Source organism: Zonotrichia leucophrys, chromosome 4 (genome assembly GCF_028769735.1).
Source record: "Zonotrichia leucophrys gambelii isolate GWCS_2022_RI chromosome 4, RI_Zleu_2.0, whole genome shotgun sequence".
Lineage (NCBI taxonomy): Eukaryota > Metazoa > Chordata > Aves > Passeriformes > Passerellidae > Zonotrichia > Zonotrichia leucophrys.
The window spans coordinates 39,645,077-39,670,683 of NC_088173.1; the positions used below are offsets into that span (position 1 = coordinate 39,645,077).

The window sequence follows — 25,607 nt, forward strand, 5'->3', positions numbered from 1 at the left end:
GATGAAGGAATGAAACCTTTAAGCAAAGTCCGTAATTTTACAGACATTGGTGAGGGATCAACAACATCACACAGATTCTCAAGCGATTCAGGCATCCTCTCCAGATGTGTGATTGCAGGAGCTGTGGCAGAGGACAAGATAACATCTCAGAAATAGACACATGCTAGCCTCATGTCCAAACTGCTTTCAATACAATCCAACCACATAAAAACCAAGCAGATGGATCAAGGGTATTTTGTTAGAAGCTGAAAATGTGATTTATCATTCTTGAATGATTCCCCACACTTGGCAGAGGAGGAGAAGGTACAGAATCACAGCTGTTATCTGCAGAAATGCTAGACCAAGTGACACATTTTTATGCCATCAAGTAAGATCTAAAATTTCTTTGAATGTTAGCAAGCATCTGCATAGCATCTAGAACAAAACAGAGCCATTTTTCTGCACAGAACAGAAGTCTGTTTTCCAAACAGGCATCCTGACCCAGTGCTTGACCATGACAGACACTTGCAAGCATTTCTAGTGTCCTATTGAAGTTTCCATCTGCCAGACAGAGACAGAATCATGATCATGGAATCATCATTTTATAAATGGGTCAAAAGTACAGTTTTCTGATACTTTTTATTGTGACCAATATCAGCAGGGCTGATTACAAAAGCAATACCCTGTTTCTTTACAGACTGCAAACCCTCCTGCAGGTTCTGCCCCAAACAGGAATGGCTTATTAGAATCAGATGATGAAAACTCCAAAGGGGTTATTAACAACATTACTCAAAATATTCTGAGGTTTAATATCCAAATTCATGAACACTGTTTAACCATCAAATGCGATTTTTTTTCCCTGTATCTCTTAGGTATAGTCCATAGAAGAAAAATAAACTATGGTCTGTACATGAGTGCCTTTATTTCCTAGGTAAGTCAGAAAACTATGTCAGATTAAGCTAAATGGGAAGTTACCTACTAAAAAGAGAAAGGAGAAAATCATGATCTTCCCATTCAGCTTACCCTGACTTAACCTCTTGACAGAAACTCTTGTTCATACACCCCCTTCTCTTCTAAATCCTCTCAACTGCCCTCCATCCCACTGAAATCACATCAGAAGCATGTAACAACTGCCCTAAATGGCTCCAGAGTAGAAGCTTTAAGAAAAAGCATCAGTATCTACAAGGGCAATTTAGCAATGGGGAACAAGGAGGAGCTGTACCACCAAGGACTTGAGGCCACCAAGTGCTGGAAGGGAGAATCTTTAAAAAAAGCCTAGAAGGTTACACACCAGCCTGCCTGCTGCTTGGTAAATATTATATATTTATATCACACAATCACAATATAAATATCATATGTTCATTTAATTTTCAAATTCTAGACGCAAACTCTCTCAGTCAGCTGACAGATAAAAGAAACTGTCTGGAACAAATCTACAGATTCAGTTCAAGGTGAATGAACACAGAGGCACCAATCAAGATAAGTAAAGCCATCAGAGCATGCTGTGGCCCTCACACAAAATGCACAGCCTTTACAGCTACTTTAATATGTACAGTGCTTACAGGCTGCTAGAGTCACTCTTTCTTTGTCTACTACTATGTATTTTACTGTTCTGTCTGAAAATTATTATACTATCACCCCAGCCAGATTATTAAGGAAGAAAGAAAGACCACAAATAAAGAGAACTCAAGCAAAACATGAAATTCTGGAGGTTTGCCCAGTGTTTCTGATTTTACTTATTAAATGCAGCAATACTGTTGGCAAGCTCCCAAAATCTATGGTCTGTGGAAAGCAAGAAAACAACTCAGTTGTAATGTGTGGTTTCTTCCACATGTAAATGGAGTGAAACTTCCTTGATGTGGTCGCCATGAAAGTTTCAGAATAACTTGTACTCTATTCATCACATGAGTCAATAAAAGAATTTAAATGAAAACAAACCTGGAGTTTTCTGTCATAAGACTGTACCAAGGTGCAAGCACTCAAAACCAGGTTTGCTGCCCTTCACTTGACACTTTCTGGGTTTTATCACCACCTCCATTTCCATTTTGCTCTCTTTTTTCTCTCTCTCTAATGTAAATACCCCGATTCTCCCAAAACAAACTATTTTTAGCAGGTTTTCTAGTGACCATGATGTGTGTTTGAAAGGGACCCAGTTCACTGAAATTAATTGGCCAGACTGATCTCACCTAACAGATTCTTGCAATAACTCATTAGTTTACACTCTAGAGAGGGTAGAATAATAAATATTTGGCTTAAAGACATTTTGCTGCATTTTTAGAATGCCTTCAGGTTATTTTTCTAAAGATTCTTCCCCTTTAAGGCTGATTAAAATGCTGCAGAGGCAGATCTCCAATCCAGACAGTCTCTCAAGAACATTTTGGGAGCCAAACCCTCCCTGAGCACATTGCTTCTGGAAACAGGAGGAGTGACAACCTTCAAAAAACAAGCCATTTACCCCTCAGGGCAAGCCTGGAGCACAGCCCCTCCCCACTGTTTCAGGTCCACTGGCTGACCATCTCCAGCCCTTGGTGGAGTGGGACCTGGGGTCAGACTCTGTAGGCCAGGACACAAAGGGATCCCCAAAAAGTGGTGTCTCTCCCAAACCCAGCAAGCTGGAACAGCTTCAGTTGGAAGAGGGAAGGGAGGGAGATGGCTGAGCCCAAAAACTTACAGCCCCAGGAGGTTTCTGTTAGAGGATCCAAATGCCCTCCAGCTCTGAAGGAACTGCAGCCCCATGTCCCCCCATCAAAGGCAGGTACTTTAACCACAGAGCTGGCTTGCCATGATGTCACCGAGCTGTTCCCCACAAAAAGGAGCAGGATTTCACAGAATAACATTTGCTTACAGGTTTACAGGCTGTTACTGATGGAAAAGTAATGTACAAACTGCCTGTGTATTTATACAATTGCACTGGGACAGGAGGTTTTCAATATTTTCAGTAAGATAAGATCAAGAGATCTGCTAATTACTACACAGTGCTGTAACAAGCACCAATTTTATGTCTTCAAACGCAAAGCATGATGCTCAAGAGAAAAAATGGAAGCAGGCACTGTCATTTATTAAACTTTCAGAAGCCTGTGGAAGGCCTTCCATTCTCAAGTCACTTGGCATTACAAGATCACTTGCTTGCAGTACAGGCAATGCACATCTTTTGATCCTGAAGGTCACGTTGAGTCAGCCAAACCCTGGTGGCTTTGAATGCTTAGCAGGGATTCTCCCTCAATCCCCACAGCTGTGGCACTTGCCTGGCATGTCTGAGGTCACCCTATGGAAAGGGGGGGCCAAAGTCCTGTGCCTGGCCTCTCCTGTCCCTCCAATGCACATGGCACACTGCAATTGCAAAGACACTTCCCATGCTAACTGCAGATAAACCCAGGCTTATTACTGCGGCCCAGCTGGAAACAGTTCGGCTCTTTGGCCAAGTTGGTCAAACCACTGCATCTCTTTGTGAGCTGGGATATTTTCAAGCATTCCTACATAACCACAGACACAACTCACCTGTGCTCAGGAGCAGCAGCACTTTCATGATGGTGTACTCCTCGAAGCTGAGCTGCAGGCGCACGAACTGCAGGCTGATCTGGTGCATGCCCTGGCACAGCTCGAACATCGCTGACTGGCGCATCCGCTCCCTGCAGAGACAGGGGAACAACATCCAGGGCCTGAGTACACACCAGGGACAGCAAAGCCTGCAGGGGCACCAGTACACCCCAGGGAGAGCACAGCCTGCAGGGGCATCACCCAGCACCACCCTGCAGGGATGGCTGAGCTCACCTCGCTACCCCGCAGACCACGGAAAAGGAACAGCAACGAAATCATTTGAGTTTTGTCACTGATGGGATTAGTGAAGTGGCAAAAGCGATTTAAAATGTATTTGAATTGTCAGTGTTTGCTCAGCTCTGCCCTGGCTGATGGAAGCGTGCCTCCTGAAGAGGTCAGAGCTGGTGCAACAGGGGAACGAACCTACACCCACTGAATGCATGCTCTAGGTGATACACTCCCCCATCAGGTGACATCTCCTGTTCAAACACTGAAATATTCAAAAAACATGCTTTTTTTCCCAAACTAGTACTCAAAAAAAATCTGGAATAAAGGAATATGTAAAAAATAATATGTAAAAAAAAAAAATGAACTTGTTCATTAGCACAGACTTCTGCCTGTTAAATCACAAAATAATTAGGATACGTGACTTGTATCTTTAAATATACTTTCATAAATTTAACTTCAGACCTTGTCTCTCTTCCGTGAGGTAATCCCAGGTTAACCTATCCTGCTCAAGTTTCAGGCAGAATTAGTTAGAATTTTGCTAAATTTCTGAAGCTGCCATCTCAAATCACAACAGCTACAGAAAAGAGTCATTGAGAGTTGCCTGTCTCAGCAGAAACTGTGATATATATATATATGTGTGTGTGTGTGTGTGTGTGTCTGCAGGTATGGAGACAAGGCCCTATAATTGTTCCATGGCCACTACTCCTCTTTCTTTCAGTAGCTCAAAACCAATTGTCTGTATTTCTTCTAATAAATTTTTGTATAATTGGGGAATTGGATGAAGTTCAGCTCATTATTTTAACCAAGCAAATGCTTTTTCAAATATACAAATTGGCTGGTGAAAGAGAAGAATCATACTGTGTGCAAACAAAGACTGACATAATCTTCCTGGTGTTTTATTGCACTGCTGCCAGAGCAATTTCATTTTCCTCTTTAATACTAATAAAGCGGACTCCCCGTTGTTAGATGGGCTCTGCACTTTTTCCCTGCTCCACCCTCTTTTTTGAGACTAAGATCTTCCAGCTTCTTTTTTTTTTTTTTTTTTTTTTTTTAAATTACATTTAATAGTAGGAGTAATGCCATACGTATTTGTTTTTATTATGCATCATGGACCGCTCCCAGGAGGCTCTGAGGGATACACACCAAACTCAACAGACAAATGATTAATAAAGGACATTCGTATTTTAAATTCTACATGTTGAAGTGTATCTCAGCTGGCCAGGGACAGCAGCACTCCAAGTAAGAGCCATCTATGACATCCACCATTACTTTTGCAGGACACCAAGGTTTGTTCCTGTTCCTCCAGACTGAGAATATAAAAGCCACTGCCACCATTCCTGTGTTTGACCTCTACAGAGAGAAGTGACAGATTTTTCATCAGATACCACAAGCCACACAGCAAGAAAAGTAAAACATTATGATGTTTTGTCCAGGTTTCTTATGCCTTTTTTCTCTGGAGGCAAAACACTCTGTGCAAATTAACTGTAAAAGTGTTGTCTGAAAAACTTGACTTTTTACATTGCATTCCACTTATTCTGACATCCAAATTTTTCTGCCTTTTGTTTTTCTTTGTACTTGTTTTGCTTATATGTGATTGTCTAAATAGAAGAATTTCAGTTATAGTCAGGGTTTTTTTTGGTTAGTTATTTCTTTCTGTCTTTTAAATATTCGTTTTTTTATCTACTTACAAATATTGATCTCTAGGCTTATCCTCATAGAAAACCTGATGGCATTGTTTGTAGCGAGATAAAATGATGCACAGAATGAGTTACTAAGTGATTTGTTTAATATAGAGCAAACACATTATTTGAAATCAGTCTGCCACCTGAAAAATCGATTAAGTTGATTTATTACTTATTTACAAAATATTACCAACTAAAAATTATGTAAGTTAATTCATGACTCTGTTTAAAGAAAGATAAGCACTTTGTGGGAGTTTATGGTAGTCAACTTTGTATTTGGTTTTCAACCCCACAATGGGTAGAATAAGAGGGTACAGAGCTTTTGAAAAATTCAGATGCTGACATTACAGATATCCAATACCTTGAGAGCAGCAACAAAATAAAGCAACAGAAATATGATAAAAGTGAAGAGGCACAGAGAAATTAAGGCATGTCAGCATAACATGAGCAAAGTAATTTTTTTATTCACCAAACACATCAGCTAAGAATAAATGCCATCAAGTAGACACAAATGCCTTTACCATCACAAGGAAAAATTAAAATTAAAAAAAATTTAAAATTAAAAAAAAAGGAGGGATTTAAAAAAAGGCAAATCCAACCAAACCCAGCCCAACCTCTGACACAGCTCCTGAACCCCTCAACATGAAAAATGGAGGATATGAAGATCAGGAATATAAGGGCACGAATCTTTATGGGGACATTTAAGCAGGTAAGTACATTTAAGTAACAAAAAGCGTGGAGCCAAAGCTCTGAATCCGCTGTTTGGATTCACATTCAGAAGTGGTGTCATTAGCTCAGTTGAGCTTAATCCTCCTTCATAATAATGCGCTTTAAACTTTACACCTTAAGTTAATCCATCTTAAGTTCCCCGAGTGTCTCCTTACAGGCTTAATGTAATGCCCAGCTCACATTTTGTCTGACCTTTCCTGCAGCCCTGTGGATGGCCAGGGAGTCCACACATTCCCACCACTGCCACCAGCCATTCCCACCGTTATCAGCCATTCCCACTGCTTCCACCAGCCATTCCCACCACTGCCACCAGCCATTGCCATTGCTGCCACCAGCCATTCCCACCACTGCCACCAGCCATTCCCATTGTTATCAGCCATTCCCACCACTGCCACCAGCCATTCCCACTGCCACCAGCCATTCCCACCATTACCAGCCATTCCTACTTCTGCCACCAGCCATTCCCACTGTTACCAGCCATTTCCATTGCTGCCACCAGCCTGTTTCCACTACTCTGCCCAACTGCCACTGAAGCCACCCAGCTACAACAGATATGTAGGATTTGACCAGCTCTCCCCAGGAGAGCAGGGATGGTTTGGGACATTTAAGACAAGGCATCCTAAATACTAAACCAGCCATATATCTCATAGTACCCTTATGTGATCTCCACAGAAACCAGGCAGCCACATCAGAACCTGTGAAACTACAGGCAGGCTGAAGAGAAACAGCTTGTTATGAATAAGTAACTCATCATTTATTAAGTCATCATGAGGCCCAGTATCACAAATCTCCTCACTGAGAATGGAAACTGCAACTCAACTGACCATAACCAAAAAAAGGAACCCACGCAGTAAGAAATATTCACTGACAGGCGAAACTCAGCCCCAAACCAAACCTGATACCAGGTTTTATTTACTTTCTCATGGGTACTATTCAAAGCTGCTGCACAAGGCATCTTCCCAAATTAGACAGAGAAGTGAATAAAGGGGAGGCTGTGGTGGGTGTGTTGAGGTTTCATCAGGACTTAAATGACTTGCTGATAATCCCAAGAAAAGATTGGCCAAGGCATCATCCCCTTTCACAACACCTCAGAGGAACAAAAATGCACCTGAGTTAGTCCCTGCAGCCCAGAAAATACTTAGGAAAAGACCAATACATATTTGTAGCAAAACTCTGATGTCAAATATAGTTTTTGTGTCTTCTGATTTCACACTTTTTACCACTGTAAGAACCATTTCCAATTTTATAACCAAGAACCTTTCCCTTGCTAGACTAAAACCTGTATCCATTTGAAGGTTGCCCACCAATAAAATTGATTTTAGGCACCTTCAGAAAGCACTTTTCACTGTAACAAAACCAAAACAAACAACCCATCAAACAAATGCAGCCCAACAAGAAAACCTGCCAAAGGCCTGAAAGTCAAAACCTGTTTGGAAGCCTCCAAAACCAAGGCATGCTTTTCCTCATGCCAAAAGAAGTCAGTTTGAACTTGACAGAGAGGAGTAAAAACATCACAGACACCTTGAGGGCAAGGCAGAGCTACTGAGCATAAAGAGGGGAAAAGACTAGGACATGGAATTACAGAAACCCCTGCTCAGTGGCTCAAGCCCTCTAACCATAAAAAGCCCTTGGCCTGGATTATTTTACCTGCCTTAAGAAGGCATTCTGACCGGAAGAAGTTTTGAGGTTCTTGGGGAAAGAAAAAAACATACATATTATTGTCACAACATTTAACTGTCTCTTGAGGGAGTATTCTGCTCCAACAATGGTGACAGAATGACACTACCTGAATAAATTCTTCCATGCAAAGGGGCAGGAAACACTGAGCATCCCTCTGGCTCAATGGACTGCACCCAGACACCTGTGTCCCATCTTGAAGCCATTAAAAATGCCACTGAAGTCACCTGTACTGGAGCAGCCTCATTAAGTTAACACACTGATCAAAATCCAAGCGAAAATGCAAGCAGGATTCAGGCAAAATTCAATTATGACTTTTCATTCAGTACTTATTTTTTATTCAGCACTTTCTAATCTCTGCTTAGTCTGCAAGCCACAGCAGAAAGATGCAAAACCTCTTTCCTCCAACACTTTGACTCCTAAAGCAAAGCTTTAGAATCATCTCCTTCCAAGGAGCCAAATTGCCTATTACTTTGCACCAATTTGGGCACTGCCAAACCCAGGACAAAATAGTGACTGGACCCAGGACCACCAGCATGAACACTGATAATCAGACAAGGAAGATAGGTTCACATTAAAACAGATCTAGAGACATTAAGCTGCTATTTTTTGGCCTTTAGCCACCCAGGCAATTGGCAATTTTTAAATTCAACTTGGCAATTTTAAACTGAACTTATAGAAGTCAAGCCTGAAAATTAGTTTTCTCACAAGAAAATCATCATGGTGACCCTAGAGAATACTATCCTGGATAAGCGATACTAAGGAATTTAGTGTGGCTTTAAAAGTTCCAGCCAAGTGTCCTCCTGTTATATGCCTATCAACGAAGGAATTGGCAACAGCCCATGGATAATGATTGCCAAAGGAGAGTTTCAGCTCTCAATCACTAGCAGAGAACTTGTGATAAAATCCAACTTAATAACCACCCAGTTATGTAACCCTAAAATCCCAAGCACATCAATAGCAAAAAACCCCAAGTATATGCTGGTATTAACAGTTAATTATGCACTTAGGAGAATGCTGATACCAAATACTCTCTTTTGGTTTGCATTTGCATTTCAAAAGAGACAAATCACAGTTTTAAATGAGAAAATACATAATTATGCCTTTACCAAAATGCTTTTTCAATAACACATTCAATAAGTGATGATAATGTACACATGGCAATAAATACCCCATTTCAAAGTTCATCAGAGAAAGGTACTGAGAGCCAGAAAAGGTGCCCATTAGGTATTGTTTTATACATCCATTCTGCCAGGGCTCATTGTCACTTGCAGTGGTTCATCAACAAAATTACTGCTATATTCTACATGCAGCAGCAATTCTCCTTTTATGCCAACAATGCCTCAAAAATTAAGACTTTGCTCATGCTGTCATGCAAAGCCTGACATTTTCTTGAAATCGACTGAGGCACGTCTTCCTCTCATGCCAGTTTAGAAAAACGACTTCCTAATTTTTCTTTCGCTCATATTTAACTCTAGAGGGGAAGTAGCAGAAGCAAGCACTGTGCATGTGAGAGGCATTTGGAGATGCCAGCAAACAGCTCATCATGTGCAGGAAGATTAAAGCAGCACCACATTCAGATACAGTTGCAAGGAACAAACCTCTGTTCTGAGACATTGACAGAAGCAAAAAGAAACCCTCCCAAAAAGCTTGTGAATGTCCCAAAATCATGCTGAGACAATACCAGGAGAGCATAATTATAGTCTATGCTAAATGTAAAGTCATTGGACAAGTCTTCGTACTAAAGTGGTAAAAAGTAACGCTCAGATTCTTTTGAACCAATCACAAGCTGGCAATCTGCCAGAACATCCACTGGGACAACTGATGAGCAAGATGAAAATGAAGCATTTGAGAAAGATCAGTAAAGTTAAATAAAATCTTTGCATCAGTGCTCTCTGTAGAGGACCCCAGTAAGGGCTCTCCCTTTTCAGTAAGCAAGTGTGAGAAATAGTTTCAGATTCAAGTGCAAGTGGAAGAGGGTTTATAAGGAAAAAAAAATACAGTAAAATGAATAGTAATAAATCCCCAAGACCAGATGGCATCCATCCACAAGCTGTAAAGCAACTTAAATACGGAATTGCTGAACTACTAACTGTGCTGTGCAGCTTATGGCTTAAATTGCCCTTATAAAAGTCGTGGAAGGCGACAAACGTGACTGATTTCTTAAAATGGGTCTGAGGGTGGGAAGGGAGCACTGGAGACCAGAGGCTAGTAAGCTCCAGTTCTATATCGAGCAAAACCATTGAAAGAGGAGCATGAATTGATAAACAAACATGCTGTAAGGGAAGAAAGCACAACTCTGATGGAGAGGTCATATCTCACGAATCTGAGAGGGCACTCTGGCGATAGCACGAGGACGCTCTGGTGGATCTGCACGATGGAAATACTTTGCACATGCCAGGTCTAGCTGCATCCCACAGCCATATGGGGTGAGACCTAAGCAAACACCAACCCTCTCCTCCTCCTCCTCCTCCTCCTCTCCCCTGTCCTGGTTTCCACACAAAGGAAACTGGGGCATGCAGCTTGGGTATGGGCGCTAATAAATTCTGTCAGCGAGCCAGCGTGGGTAATTACTGCTCTAGGACCTGCACACTGCCTTGCATCAGGAGGTATGGAAAGATGCAATCACGGCAGGGTTGGATTTTAAAGCTATTAAAAAGATCTCCTGGAAGCTCTTAAAGATAGCTTGGGGATAAGGGGGTTGTCTCTTTGTGGATTATTGGCAGCTTAAAAATAAGAGACCAAGGGTCATAACAAATGGACATCTCTCACAAGTAATGGAGGTTACCAGGGAAGTCTCACAGAGCTGGGGCCTGGGCACTGAACTGTGCTCATACATCATATGAGAAAAATCAGACCTCTGGAGCTGACAGAGCTTGCTGATGGCTCCAGACGATGAAATCAAGAGCTGACTGTGAAAGACTGCTGAAAAATCCTGCCAGTCTGTGGGGCTGGCTGGCAAAATGGAAGGTGAAAGTCACTGACTGGACAATGCAGACAGTATAATCGTCTACCACCATACATACAAAATAACAAACATCACACAATAAAGAGTCCTAGGCGTAACTTAGGACAGGTTTTTTGGGCTTCTGCCTTTTGAAAATGTTTGCTCAATGTCCATCAAAAAAAAACAAAGATGTGAGAGAACATTGAGAGCAAGACAGAAATTGTAATTTTGCTGCTACATCCCCTGTGCTCTAAATCTAATGTGTCAGTCTGGTCTCCTCCCAAAATTAATACAAAGCATGAGAGGAGGAGCTGAGGATGGCCAGGGACAACAGACAACTAGCAGATATACACAAGGGGAGGTCAAACTGACTCACTGATTCTTCAGCTCACAGAAGAAACAACAGAACTTGGTAGAGAACTAAGTGATAAATGGCATGCATGGGATGAGAAGGATTATATCCACTATTACTGCAAACACAGGAATGAAGTGGCACTCCTTTAAGTTATCAGCCACCTGCTTTAGAAACAACTCCAACAAACAAATATGCATAATGAAATTGCAGAAGCAACTGCCACACAACATTTTAGATATCAAGATTATAAATGTATTCAAAGGGGTAACAGGCAAATTCACAGAGAAAGACACAGAAGGATTACTAAGCACAACTGTCCAAATGCAATCTGACATTCAGAAAGTACCTAAGTAATTGCTAGAATGGGCAAATGAAGAAGTCCCTTGTCCTGATCCTAAACTTTCTCTGGCCAATTTAAAAGACAGCAAACTCTGCTAGAGGGACAGTTTCTGATATTTCCCCATTCTCACAGATCTCCATAAATCTACAGTATCTCCTGTTTACCTTTAAAGCTTCACAATTTGAAGCAAAACACTTCAGAAATTTAAGAAGTGTTTAGAGATAGAGGCATTAAAAGGCAGAGCCTTTAGAAATTTATGCAGAGAAACTGAATCTATTGCTTTGCCCAACCAATGACCTGCTTACAAAGAAAAGAAGCCCAAAAATAAAGACTTGGAAAATCTAGCTGAAGCATGTTACATCTACTATGTACAGGTATGACAGCAGTTTTCCAAAATTTCTTTTTTTTTTCTGCACTACTGTTGGGTGGGTATGTAACAAAATCCCTTTATTTTTTGTTACATAAAAATAAAAAAAAAAAAAAAATTGGATGGGAACTGAGCCACACTTTATGAAAAAGTAAATAGTAGTAACAATGTATATAAAAAATTTACTGATGAAGATATTCACTTTTCATTGCAATGACACTTTGCATAAATTCAGTATTCCTCACTAAAACACATGCAAGCAAAAACCAAGCAGGGAAGATCACCAAGGAGTGACTGCTGAACTTTTAACAAGACCAGTGAATGCACACACAATTTATCAGCAAATATGAACAGTGACAACTCTTACCAAATCTGGTTGTGGCAATAATAATTGAAAATGAGGGATTTGGAGGCTGCCTGATGACAGAGGTTACAAAAATGTACCTAAATTTAGAAACTATAGGATTAGCAGATTGCAAGGGAAGACAAAAGGGTTAACAGCCATCACCCTGCCAAACATAAAAGCAAAAAGGTAATCATTGGAACAATGAGTGAAGTTTCTTTTTGGCTTTATCACCATTCACAGATGATCTAACTAATTATCCCCCCCAAGCCCTGAGGTATATGAGCTTAAATAAATAAATTTTTAAAAAAAGGTGATAATAAATATTCAGCTTATTTTATTACATTTATCTTCCTGCTGTTACCATAGAAATCAGAACACCAGGAAGACTTACAGGCTTCAGCACTGAGAGGGCACAGAGAAGCTGCTGCATCCCTGCACTGCCTTACACAACACCAAATCCTCATGGTCCCAGCTTCCACTGGCACATCATGAGGGAGTTTAGGAATGTAATGAAAATGTTATTTACCAAGAAAATGTACTTAATTATTAAATGAAGATATTTCAATACAATCTAAGCTGTTTCACTTGAGCTACATAGCAATCCTTAATTTAATTTTACGGCTTTCCTCAATGTTACAAAATCCTCTGCCCATCCACATCCCATGACAGTGCTAGCACAGAAACTTCCTAGAAATCCCCTCGTACTGCTGTTTTTCCTGCTCCTCTCTATCTCATTTGCTCTACCTCAACTGTCTCTTTGAAAATTGTACTCTCTATTGTACATCTACTGCCAGCATCAACCTCGGTCTCCTCCTAAATTTAAAAACTTCACGCTTGGGGCAATTACCAAAGGCATAGCATGGGAGGTGCTTGCAATACTCCCTTTTTATTTTCTTGGGAGCAAAATCTTAAGCTTTAAAGGATCTGTTTATATCAATTTGTAGTAAACTTTGTTAATTACATACATAGTACATATTTTAAAAAAATTTAAATAAATATATATCCATCACTACATTCTGCTCTTAATATTTTGTACATAATATTAAGTAAAGTGCAGTCTCTACTGAAATGTTTTTTACTGTAAGGACTGAGCTGCATATGATCTAATACAATAATTTCAGAGATGGAAAAACGACATAACTGAACCAAATGGCTGTGAAAGCTGGCTCCAGTTTTAAACTCAGTTTTTCAAGTCCAATAATTTTTGGTACCTTATACAATGCCTAGTGCTGGTTTTCATTAGGCAAACCCTCAAGTCCTTGACTAGGGTAAAAACCAACGACAGCATCGAGTGCAATGGCCAGGAAATTCAGAACCTGCACAGTTCTGCACCTGTGATTTATTCTTTCTGCAGCGGATGACAAACTGAGGAAAATCAAAGGAGCAAGAAAACACACTGCACATTAGTCATGCAGTGCATTTGCAAAATACTGTTGAAATATTGATGCTGTACTTTAAGGTACTAAAGTGTCTCCACACAGTGTGTCTCAGCATCACTGAACTGTCTCAGTATCCCACATCACTGCTATTTTGCAACCAGGTAAGGCTGGAATGGTAAATAAGATAATTTGGGTAGATTTGTTAAAAATAGGAAATGATTTTGAAATTTCGGTCTTTTCTTAAGTAGCTGCAGATTCAGAAATCTACAGAGAGACAATGTTAAACCTAAAAGCAAAAAATAAATCAAGACCTGGGGGAATTCCAGGGTTAGGTTGTCTCTCTGGGGCTTTTATGTCAGCACAACCCAATATCTAGAGGAGGAGCATGGCTTGAGTTTTAATATTCATCATCAATTCCATCAGCTGTGTTTTTGCCTTAAGGAGAAGCAAGAAGCCACCATGCATCTTCCTCAGGGGAAGGAATGGAGAAGCAGAACAGCTTGCCATGAGGGATGCAGTTCTGGCTTCCAGTTGGGAGGAGGAGATGTACTGGGAGCACGAGCCATGGCCCCAAAGGCAGCCCGTGTCCCACCGCTCCCACTGGTTTCCCACGTTGTGTGAGTGAGGATCCCTGCCATTCCGTGTCTTGGCTCCTGCCGGGTTTCTGTTGGCAGTGCTGAACTTGTAAATGCTTTTTATTCCTTCCTGAGCCTCTGAAAGTTTGCCAGTCAATGCCCTGACTTAATGTATGGGTGGAAGCAGATACCTGGGATGTTGTCACCAGTAGCCGGTGGACAGCAACTGCCTGAGCCCGTTAAAACCTGAGCAAAAAGGAGCATCCCTTGCCTTTCTCTGGAATTCAGGCATCTGACTTCTGCACCACAAAGACAGAAAACCTCCTACTTTTGAAAGGCTGGGCTCACTTCTTGTAGACATGAACTTTCACACCACCTCTTTTCAAAAATGTTGAGGACTTTTCCCTCAAAAGGGCAAAAGCCAGGGAAAGAGTCATGGTAGCCTTTAGTTCTATGATTAATTCATCCAGTAGGAGAAAAAGCAATGGAAGTTGCAACTAACTGCTCTACCTTCCAGAACCATGCCTTAGAAATCCTGTTTAAGGCTGCTCCCTGTAGTAAAAAGTATTTTGCAGAGTTTCAGCCAGAATCCCTGAAAATAAGCTGGTGTTACAAACCATGGGGTTTTGTACATCCCTTGCTTTGTTCTTGCACCCATTCCAGCCAGCACTACTTTGTTTTCTGCTTTCAATTGTGTATGATTTTACCCATTTAATGCTCTGGACTTGGATTATCCACACATGTGCCTGTCTCAGGTTGAATTAGATTAGAAAATTTTAGCTAAAGTCTTTGGTTAAATCTTGAAGAGAAATTTTCTCCCTCCCTTGAGTTAAATAACCTTTTTTTTGTTTGTTTTTTTCTTTTCTTTCAGGATTTCTGTTACTTTTGCAGAAGGAATCTGAAAAGTCTCAGAGCTTAGGGTTTGAATTAGCGACAGTCTTTTCCCACGTCTTAAGAAAATCTTCCCCATTAATATCTCTGTTCTCCCAAATCCCTAGATCCACTCAAGGTAAGGCTTCCTCAGTGACAACAAATGAAGAAAAACCTCCTAGAGTCTTTTACTACATAATCCCTACATCTCATCCAACCTGATCAAAGGAATCACATGGGAAAAATATTATGGGATAGTGTAACTTAAGGGTTTTGTTAAGGATACAGTCTTCAAAGCATGCACCTGAAGGGCTTAAACTGTGATTTTGCAGACCACCTTAATTTTGGAATTTTGCAACTTCTTGAATTTCAGTTTGCACAGCCTACAAATGTAACTGCAACACTTTTGAATGTTATGCCATATGCAGCAGTCATTGTTTAAGAGTGTTTACCCTCAATACAAGTTAAGTGGTGCCATGTGCACCACGGTCTTCTAAAGATTTACTGTGGATTAAAACCAAAGCTGTATCTACAGAATATTAATTTTGATCACAGCTACTAGATTACAAAAAGAGATGGATTAGAAAACTGAACATGCCACAACTTAAACAAACACAACACAAAACACCCTATTTTATGCCTCTTTTAAGGCTGTTTTTTAGGCATTTCAGTGACAGGCTGAGCAGCCATTTCCTTATCCCTCAGTTAAAATCTTCGTGTTCAGTTAAGCCAAATTAAATCAATGGAATATATGCTTGAATCATAAAGACAAACAGTACACTTAATTAGATAGGTAGCATGACTAAATGAAGGCAGACAAATATTTCCAGCCTTCCACAAGCCTAACAGGAAATCAAACCGCATATGAGTAGGGAGGCATTTTGCACTGTATTTATACAATCAAAACTACATTTAACAGCTATTAACAATACAGATCCTCATTTGTTATTGGCCTTGTTTACAGGCCTTCAGAACAAGAAAGAAAACAAGATCATATATCATGGCCCTCCAGAAACATTACAACTTCCTTTTATTCACAGTAGTTAAGAGTAAACGGAAAATTCATTTAACGTAAAACAAAGCCACATAATTCCACTAATGCCAACCTCTACTTTCACTCATTTTCATTGAAGAAAATGCTGAACCCTCTGGGGCACCAAGGGCCTGGTCAAGGACATTGCTTATTTTTTCTTGTAGAGAAACAGGAAATGACCTCTCCAGACACAATATGAAAAAATACCAAGAAAATCTTAGCCAGGTGATAACAGAAATGAAACTCTCTCAAACCAGTAAAAGGAAAGGCATTGTAAAGCATCTCCTTTCATTCTGCATCAATTTATAAATGTCCTAAAATGCCAAGGGCATTAAAACAGTCAGAAAGTTTCACCAAGTAAACCTCAAGGAGGTCTAATAAACTCCATGGCACAGAAACAAAGGCCAGTGCTTATAATTACACAGCACATTTCCAAGTTCAAGGTACTCAAAAAGTAAAGGTAAGACCAGCCTTCAGGAATTTAAGAGCAAAGCTTCAAAGCACCTCATGAACAGGAATATGTATGGTATTTTCTATTACACGAATGGGTTCTACACTGAATGGCATTGTACAATTCCAGTACGTAATCTCTGGCCTTACCTCAAAACTGGGAAAAGCACTGCATCTCTTAACTTAGAATCACAAAACAGCAGCTTGGGAGGGACCCTGGAGGTCTCAAGTCCAACCCCCTGTTCTCTGCAGAGCTAATTTTGACATTGGAGCAGGCTGCTTGGGGCTTTGCCCAGTGAAGGCTTGGACATCATCCGGGACTGAGACTCCAGGGCCTCTCTGGGCACCTGCTCGGCTGATTCACCATCTCCTTAGGAAATGTCTTCTCCTGCTGACCAGGAGGCATTGTCTTGTTCCAAACTTGGGATCTCAAACTCTCACTCTTCCCATCAACCCCTCCATGAAAAGCCACACTTCATCTTTTCTACCACTCATTAGGAAGCTGAAGGGTGCAATTAAATCCACATTGTATCACCAGGTCCCTCACTGTCCCAGTCAGCCCTGACCACCTTGGCCATCCTCCACTGGCTCTCTGCCAGCTTCTCAACAACTTTACTTTGCCAGAGAGTCCTAAACTCAGACTCCAAATGCAACCTCAACCACCATTCTGAGTGGCAATGTGAGAGACTGGGAACAAATGCCTGCTGTGATGCCCAGTGAGTATGAAACACAAGCAAAGTGTGTGTGAAAGAAAACCCTTCACGTGCCAGAGATGTGTCCATCACTGTTTCAGAATGAACACCAAATGTCCTAATCTTTCACCTCTAGGGAAATTTCTGCCCTGATTAACTACTTCAAAAGGCCCTGTACCCCTCTTACGTCTCCTGGCAATTTTTTTTTTCTCTGTTTATTAGCAATTGCCTTCTCTCTGCAATGAGCATATTGCCAAATACACAGGAGACCAGACCACTATCTCAATTACATATCTGGTTTGGGATGTTTTAATTTTGCACTCCTTTTTGCAACTGGATCCCTACCTCAACCTCAATATAATTCTACAGGCACTTATCTTCAAAGCTTGCAGCATAGAACTCTCAATTGATCTCAAATACTTGAAGTAGCTTCTAGCTGCAGTAGAACAAGAGCAAGCAATGCACACACTTTTATTTGCAAGCAGGATTGATTTCTCTGTCCAATAAATTCTGACCCCCTGACTGACTTTCCTGAGATGAGGGAAAGCTGCTTTTGTGTTTGAACTGTTAGTCTACATTCCCCCAAGAGACCTAAACTCTCCAAAGTTCACATTTTCACTTACTTCTAGCTACAAATAGCTTTTTTTTTTTTTTTCCTGTGACAATTCTCTAATGTTCAAGTCATAATGGAGGCGCTTTCAACATGGAAAATGGCTGACACTACATTTTCGGCCACATGAAGTAAATCACCAATTCTCCCTCTTAAAAAAAAAAACCCAAACCAAACAATCCTTGTTTGATATTGCTCACTGCTTTGGGACCCATCTCATACTCATTAATTATTCAGGGATTCCTAAATCAAAGACAGACTATTAAGATAGACAGCGACAAAGCATCTTTTCCAAGAAAAAGATTTCAGAATGCATCAGGAGATAAAGTGGTAAGTTATTTTTTTTGTTAATTCTATTTCTGTTTTGTGTTTTTTTTCCCCAAGTGCACCCATATCCTATTGATTACGTCTCCTTTTTACCTCTAAAAAAACTCCCTCAACTTTCTGGGAGAAGCAAATTATGCAAGCCCCTGTTTGACTGCCTGTGCATTCACTTAGATTTTTGACTTTACTGTCTTGTAATAAACACTAGGAGAATGGAACAGAAATTAAATTATAGTCATCAAAAGCAAAGCACTAAACACACACAAACATAAAATATGAAGGAACACATACTCAGACAGAATGGTTGATCCTTCTTTTTGTCTGAATGCATCATAAAAGAAGTTATGTTTCATTACTGAAAAAACATTTTGGCTTCTTTCACGGTCGCAAAGAAGGGTAATTAAGACTGTCAAGAAAACACATTGAACAGCTGTATATTGTTAACAAAAGCACCATTATATGACTGCTCTGAAAAACCCCAGTAATTTAAACATTCACATTTCCTAGAAGTTGGATATTTTTCCAAGCTCCAGTAGATACCAAAAAATGTTCTTTTCTATAAATTGTGGTTGTGTATCAGTCACATTTCAAACCAGTGGGATGGTCCCAGTTTGAGAACACATCCCCATACATAAGGAGAAGTGGACAGCAGTAATCAAAGCTTTGGCAATTGAAATGTGAGTCACTGAAAAAAATTAAAACTTCAGCTGCTTTTTAAGCCACAATTAGCTGAAATTTTGTTAGACTGCGAGTATGCCTGGAAAACCAAATAAAGACAGCAATTCTTCCAGCCTGCACTGAAAAGGGCCATTAAGGAATACTTACTCATCGAAGATCAGGTCTGGAGCAAAATAGAGGAACTGGCTGTTTGTATGTTTGTACGACCTCCAACTCAAGGCAAACGATGACAGACACATCCATGAATACTGAATTAAAGTAATTTGGTCCTCGAGAGGCAAGTTTCTAAATCCTAGAGATCAAACCAGAAAATATCCATGAACTACAAGGGCTGGTCAAACCATCACCAAACACATAGCTTAGTACTCTTCCAGTATTCACAAACAAGAGCAACACTCCCAATTCGGAAAAAATAAAATCACAATTTTTCATTCCAGTGACAAAACATGTTTTCTTCTTAAGAGGCTATTACTGAAAATGAAAGCTTTTTAAACATCAATCACAGACATTTGAAACAAACTTTACATAAAATAAGAAAAAAACCCAACTATTTTCTCTCAGAGGTTCATCTCTCACACTCCCCAGCTGCCGGTTTTCTCAACACAGTCCATGGATTAACAATGCAATTTGCCAAGCAAATATTTTCTCTGAACTACAAGAAACAGTGAAGTGACATCTCAGCAGATGACTCACGGTCCTACCTGGAAGTATCTTTGCCCACTTCACCACCTGAATCATCTGCTTGCCGGCCAGGCGGTTTAGGGTGGAGAGCAGGTACTCCGCCGTGTCCGGCTTGGAGCTGTCGTATCCTGCGTACACGATCTCCGGCTCAATGCTTTCAAGGATCTTCACAGGAGAGGGAGTAAGTGCTGGTGAGATAGCAGACATGTGGGGGACAAGTGCAGTGTTGACAGAGGGCTCGGTCACGGGCGCAATGTACGTCGTCCCTTCCTCGGGGCTCTGTGGGGGCGGCTGCTGCCGCTGCTGGGGCTGCTCCTCGTGCATCCCTTTCAATTTCCCCAACTTTTTGGACTTCCGGGCTGTGAACGTGAGCAATGAGAAAACTAAGTCAGTACAGAAAGGCAGCAAAACCCTGGGCTTCTGGGCTTTATACAGGAAATGAAAGCCAAAGTATAATCTCAAAGCTCTTCAGTGAAACAGACACAGGACCTTAAGAAATACCTCACTGCTGGCAGCATCGTCACACTGGAAAAAGGACCAAAAGACACCTCTAAGCTCATTTTCACTGCTTTACTGGATGTTTTTATACATGACAGAATGTCCAGTATCTGCCTCCATACAGATATGCATAAGACATCCTAGTTACTGTGGTCAGTGCCAACTAAACATTTTAGAACTGTAATCACTTATCACCTACAAGACTGCAATTCATGATCTGCATTGCATTGGTCATCAAAAGAAATGTGCACAATATTAGCAGACCCAGAGTCCTCCTAAGCTTTTGCCTCAACTTGAAATGTAGTCAATCCATTTTGAACAGCTCAAGCTAGTCAAGTCCCCTTTCCTTTTGCTGGTTTGATATGTCCATAACAGCTTTACCCATTTCTCTTGAATATTTAAAGCTTAAATATTTATCCACTTAAAGAAGAAAAACTGAACTTCATGTAACACCTTTCTCACTGCTACCAACATGCCTCTGATGATTTGCCTTCTCTTTTCTTTTAATTTCCTTTTTTTTTTCCTTAATTCTACCCACCCTACTTTTCTTTACTAAATACTCTTAGAAGCCAGCAATGCTGCAGTGCTTTGACTCCTCAAAGAGAGGCCAGCCGTTCTCTGTGGGATGCATTCCCAACTTTGCCGTAGCATGAGGAAAGAATTGGAATTAAAAATCAAGACAATTCTGTTAAAAAACCACACACAAAGAACCAAACCAAAAACCCATCATCACCCTTTTTGCAATAAGGAAACATAACAACAACAACAAATAATCTTTAAAATCAATAAATAATGAACTACATTTAAGTATTTGCAGATCTTTCAGGGTAACTTCTCTCAAATGAAATCTTTGTTATTTATCTGGACACAGGTAAAACCCTTGTCTGGACTTTTATCTTCCTCTCTCTTGATTCTTACAACATTCCTTTTACTGGCATCAGTAAATACAAGCCTATCTCTCTCATACTTGGAATACTATTGCAAATAGCCCCTTCCTAGTCCATATCCTTTTCCAAGTTTACCTCCTCAAGTTTCTTCCCATCATCGATTCCCCTCCCCTATCTTTCCTTAAATATAACCCCTTTTCTTCAGTTCCAGGATCCTTTCTGGACAACTTCCACCTCTCCAAACTGTTCACTTGCACTCTAGTTCAGCATGCCATGCCACCTCCTCCTGGGATGTTTCCAAAGCTTCCTCTATGTGCCTGTTCCTGCTCCTCTTATTTACGGCGCAGGAAACTCCCCAGTGAGACCCCCAGAACCACCTCATTACCCTGCTATAAACCAATGTTTTAAGAACCCCCGCTTCAGAGCAGAGCTGCTGCTGCCCTCAGACCATTTCTGGTGACAGCAGCATGAATGTGCTGCTGTTTCCCTGACACTGGGGCTGCCTGCCCAGAGCCAGTGGCTGGGAATGAGCGAGGCAGGATACAGACGCCCAGGGGCCAGGACAATGCACACCCAAGTGCAACAATAGCCTCTTATTTTCAACACTTCCTTGCTGGGACAGTACCTTGAACTCAGAGGAGATGGTTCATCCCAAGATTCAACAGAAAAAGTTATTTATTAGGGTAAACATGAGGCACTGCTACAGAAAACAGTGATGTTACTACTCAAACATAAGATCTTGAAGGTGCCCAAAGAGATGATCCTTGACTAAGGTGTTCAAAAGGTAAAAATAAAATTCCCTGCTACTGCAGCACATCCTGCATGGATCAGGGAGTCCAAAATTCCAACACCAGTTTGCAGTCATTTCCATCACACCATGAAGGACCTTCCTGGCTGATCTCAGTGCAAACAACCCTCAGATAGCTTACAGAGAACTTCTGATATCTTTGTTTAACTTTTATCACTTTCGCTTCTGAGAGCTGGAGGAAATTAGGTGAAGGAAATTAATTTCATTGATTCATTTCAGGATGTATGTCTCTGCTTTTGAGAATTCCTTATTTCCTCCATGCCTGCAGACATACAGACCAAGTGAGGCAAGTTGAATTTTTTAATAAAAGAATTGAATATGCAAATAAAAATGTACTGCTCCTTATAAAATTTAAAGTTCTTTTGTAGGGCTAATCACATCTATGCAAAAACCTCCTAATGACCAAAAGCATTAGCACAGGCTACACAGGAATAGCTGTCCATTTGAAGTTATAAGGAAGAGGTGAGACAAGTATCTGTCAGCAAAGGTTTCACTGCAGCTTAATCTGTCTCAAAACACAAGAATTGTGAGAAGATCCTTCTATAAGTCTGTTCAAATCCTATTTCTTACTTTGCTATTATGAAATTCTTACAAGAACTCATTCAAACAATGAAGCACAACTGAAGGATTTTTTTATCCTCTGGTGCATCAAGCTACATGGATGCAACATCCATTCTTCAAGATGTCATTTTCAACTCTAGTACCCAAAAATCCATTTTACAAAGCAGCAGCTGATCATTTTGTTAAACAAGCATTTTCCTCACTCGGCAAAATAAAACAGAGGGAGTTATAGGCAAAGCAGGCAACCCTGGAAAGTTCAGCCCAGAAAAGGAAATGAAAATGCAGTTGTTCCCCATGTGGTGCAGTTGCACCTACATGAGGATGTCCTGGTGAAATCACTGTGAGCACTAAATATAGTTTGCATTTATCTTAGAAAGACAAAGCTAGACTTAGAGATTTTTCAACAAAATAAATCCCAAAAGCAAAGTACCTATGAGCAAGCTCAGCTGAATGTCTGATAATGAGTTAACAGAGCCACTGGACACTGAAAACACAGTTTAAAAATAAGCCTGAAGAGACAGAGATTACTGCTTGCTTCTACTATTCATTAAGTTTTTCAGGCATTTTGTTTTTTTCTGTTATCAAAACAGGACTAAAAAAAGAGAACTCTACACATTTTTCATGTTTACAGAGGCAAAAAAATGCATTTGCACCATAATTACACCAGAATAAAAAAAGGTGTTGGTTTACCAAGTCCATCAAGTATCTTGCAGCACAGATAACTGATAACATACTTAAGACATAAGTTTGTATGTTCTATTTTCCAATAGTTTTTTTATTAAAAGGAAAAAAAAAAAACATTCTTCCACGTATAAAACTGGCATAAAAATGTGTTTTAGTTTCATTTTCTTCCATTATAATGTCTTTAAAATGAAGCTGAGAAAAACATTACTGCTTGACAGTCATGTTTACAGTGAAGAAAACTGTATTTTTCATTTGGCTCCATGCCAGCGCTGTAGCTCAACTGGTTTGGTAACTCCCACAGAAACCAACAAGTAAAGATTAAATACAAACTGAGCAGTACACACTCCAAGGCGCTCTGTAAAAGCTGTTTTTCACATCTGCTCTCTCACTCCAATACCAGCTACAAAACCAACTAAGCCACCTCTGAAATGCAGAGTAAAAGCCACACTCAGCAGGATTACTCCCTGAAAATGCTCAAGAAATCCCTGGCTCTCCACACTGACCAGGGGATGGAGCCAGCATGGGGCATTTCCAGTGACAGAGCTGAAGCCTGAAGCCTGTCTGGGGCTAGGACAAGGGTTTCATCCAAATGGCTGTGTAGCAGTGCCTGTAGGAATTCTTGCCTTCCTGTTGAGCGTTATTGCAGCCAGAATATCATATTATAATTCTCCTATTTTTCAATCACCTCAGACAGAGCAACATGTGAAGAAAAACAAAAAATAGAGAAAGACTCTGCAGATATCCCTGAGGTTAAAATCTCAAATATCTGTCATGACTTTTGTTGAGTATTTTAGGTGGTCCTTATGCTCCAATTAAAAGAAACGAGGTGTAACATTTGAAAAGTCACAAACCTGTAATTTAAAAAGGCACTTTCAACAGCCATTCTCTGTAGCTCTAACAATAAATAGTGGAACAAATAAGATTCAAGTCAGTTGGACAGCTGGTTCCTTACTATTGAACCCTCACTTGGAAGTCTCCTTTCTTGAAGATGAAACAGGGGTCCTGCCATCTCAGGATGGGAGTTTTTGTGCCATCTGTGAAATGCTGAGTAGGTTTCTTGTCATCTGCAACAGGGAATGCTACTCTAGGTCCAATAACAGGACATTTATCTGGATGTGGCCCTATTGTAAAGCGGCTTTGGAATACAAATTAACAGGAACATCAGCTACAAATTATAGCATTCCTTATTTTTAAGAGTAAAGTTGGAGAGTTTAAGGTAGCCATAAGGTAGGTAAACTACCACACTATCTTTTCAAAAATATCATAGTAAACTTATACAAGTTGGGTATAGAGGGAGATAATACATGTAGATTATACATTATATACTTCCTTTGTGCCCAGGGAATATACACAAATTAAGTTATGGACTCCAACACCCGATCACTATTTTTCATAGGCTCAAAATTAATAATTTTCATCACATTACTGTTAAAAAAAGCGGATCCAGAAACATCGAAGAACGAAATGTTTTTAACAGATAAGCCCCCATAAATATTATGATTTCTAAGACAGTAGTATCTTGTTTGTAGAATTGTACTAGTGTTCAAATTTAGAAGATGGACAATGTAAAATGCTGTGCAGATTCACGCTTGCTTCCAGTACTCTGAAAGCAAAAAAGTAAGCTAAGTCTGAAGTTTAGAACATAAGCTGTAGTTCTATGTAGGGTGAATCACAAGACTTGCAATGACAATCCCCTAGAATCTAAATTTATTTTTCCTTAAAGATGATATTCAGAGCTTGCCCTGATGTCCATCAGAAAATCATTTACTGTTTGTATACCTAAAGTCACAATTGAGATGACTAAGATCTTTACTTAATACATCTGTAAAGCTCTGCCAGAGCCAGGACCAAGCTGATCCTGGCCCAAGAGATCTTTATTATATTCTATGCATGTTTGAACCCACAGGGGATATCAAAAGCACATTATAAAAACATATGCTACCTCTAGTAAAGCCTCTCAGTGGAGAGAGAGGGGAAATCAGAATGGACACAGCAGAAGACACAGAAGTGGTGGATGTTTAAAAAAGATAGAGAAGAGAAAGCAGCAATTGGAGTAAATACACAAAATATAAAAGACAAGGCAGGGGAGGCGCAAATCACTATAAGCATTTCAGACAAGGTACAATTTGGGATTATTTCTAAGCGTGTGCTGTACCACTAGCGGTCTAGGCAGCCTCAGGGTAGACAATATGCTGCAAAACAAACTCACTGTGGCCACCTGTACCTCTGTACCCTAGCCAGTGCACACCTGCATTTCCGACACTTGGGCTCCTCCACTGAGCTCCAGTGCCCGAGCTGCACACCCGAACTCCAACCACCCCCTCCAGCCCAGCCTCCACAGCTGCCAGAGCTCCCCCTCCCAGCCCATGCCAAATGCTTCAGCATTTCCTGCACACCCTGCCACTGCCACCTCCCTCTGCTCTCCAAAAACAACCTCCAGCACCTTGCTGCACCACAGTTACCAAAGGCGCCAGTTCTCCCCTCCAGGCAGCTCTGACTCAAGGCAGATTCTTCTCTAAGCCCTCGCTCAGCGCCTCCACCTTTGTACAGATAAATGCTCCATCAAAATGCCACTCTTCTCTCCTCTGAATCTTTTCATCATGTTTGCCTGGTGACTTTGCCTCACTTACTTCAATGAGCTGACATCTGTTCTCATTAGCTATTTTACTGCTACCACAAATAGTGTTTTC

The 25,607-nt window shown here is 40.6% G+C and overlaps 1 protein-coding gene across 7 annotated transcripts in view; it reads right to left on the minus strand.

Annotated features, from left to right (window-relative positions):
• NR3C2 (nuclear receptor subfamily 3 group C member 2) overlaps nt 1–25,607 on the minus strand; it is a 188,421-nt gene that overhangs the window by 11,233 nt on the left and 151,581 nt on the right. For all 7 annotated transcript variants that reach the window (XM_064711241.1, XM_064711245.1, XM_064711242.1 and 4 more), the window contains 3 exons: nt 19,500–19,838; nt 18,946–19,090; nt 3,478–3,608 (listed from right to left, as the gene is read on the minus strand). In XM_064711241.1, coding sequence (XP_064567311.1) covers nt 3,478–3,608; nt 18,946–19,090; nt 19,500–19,838 — 615 coding nt within the window. The remainder of the gene's footprint in view (nt 1–3,477; nt 3,609–18,945; nt 19,091–19,499; nt 19,839–25,607) is intronic.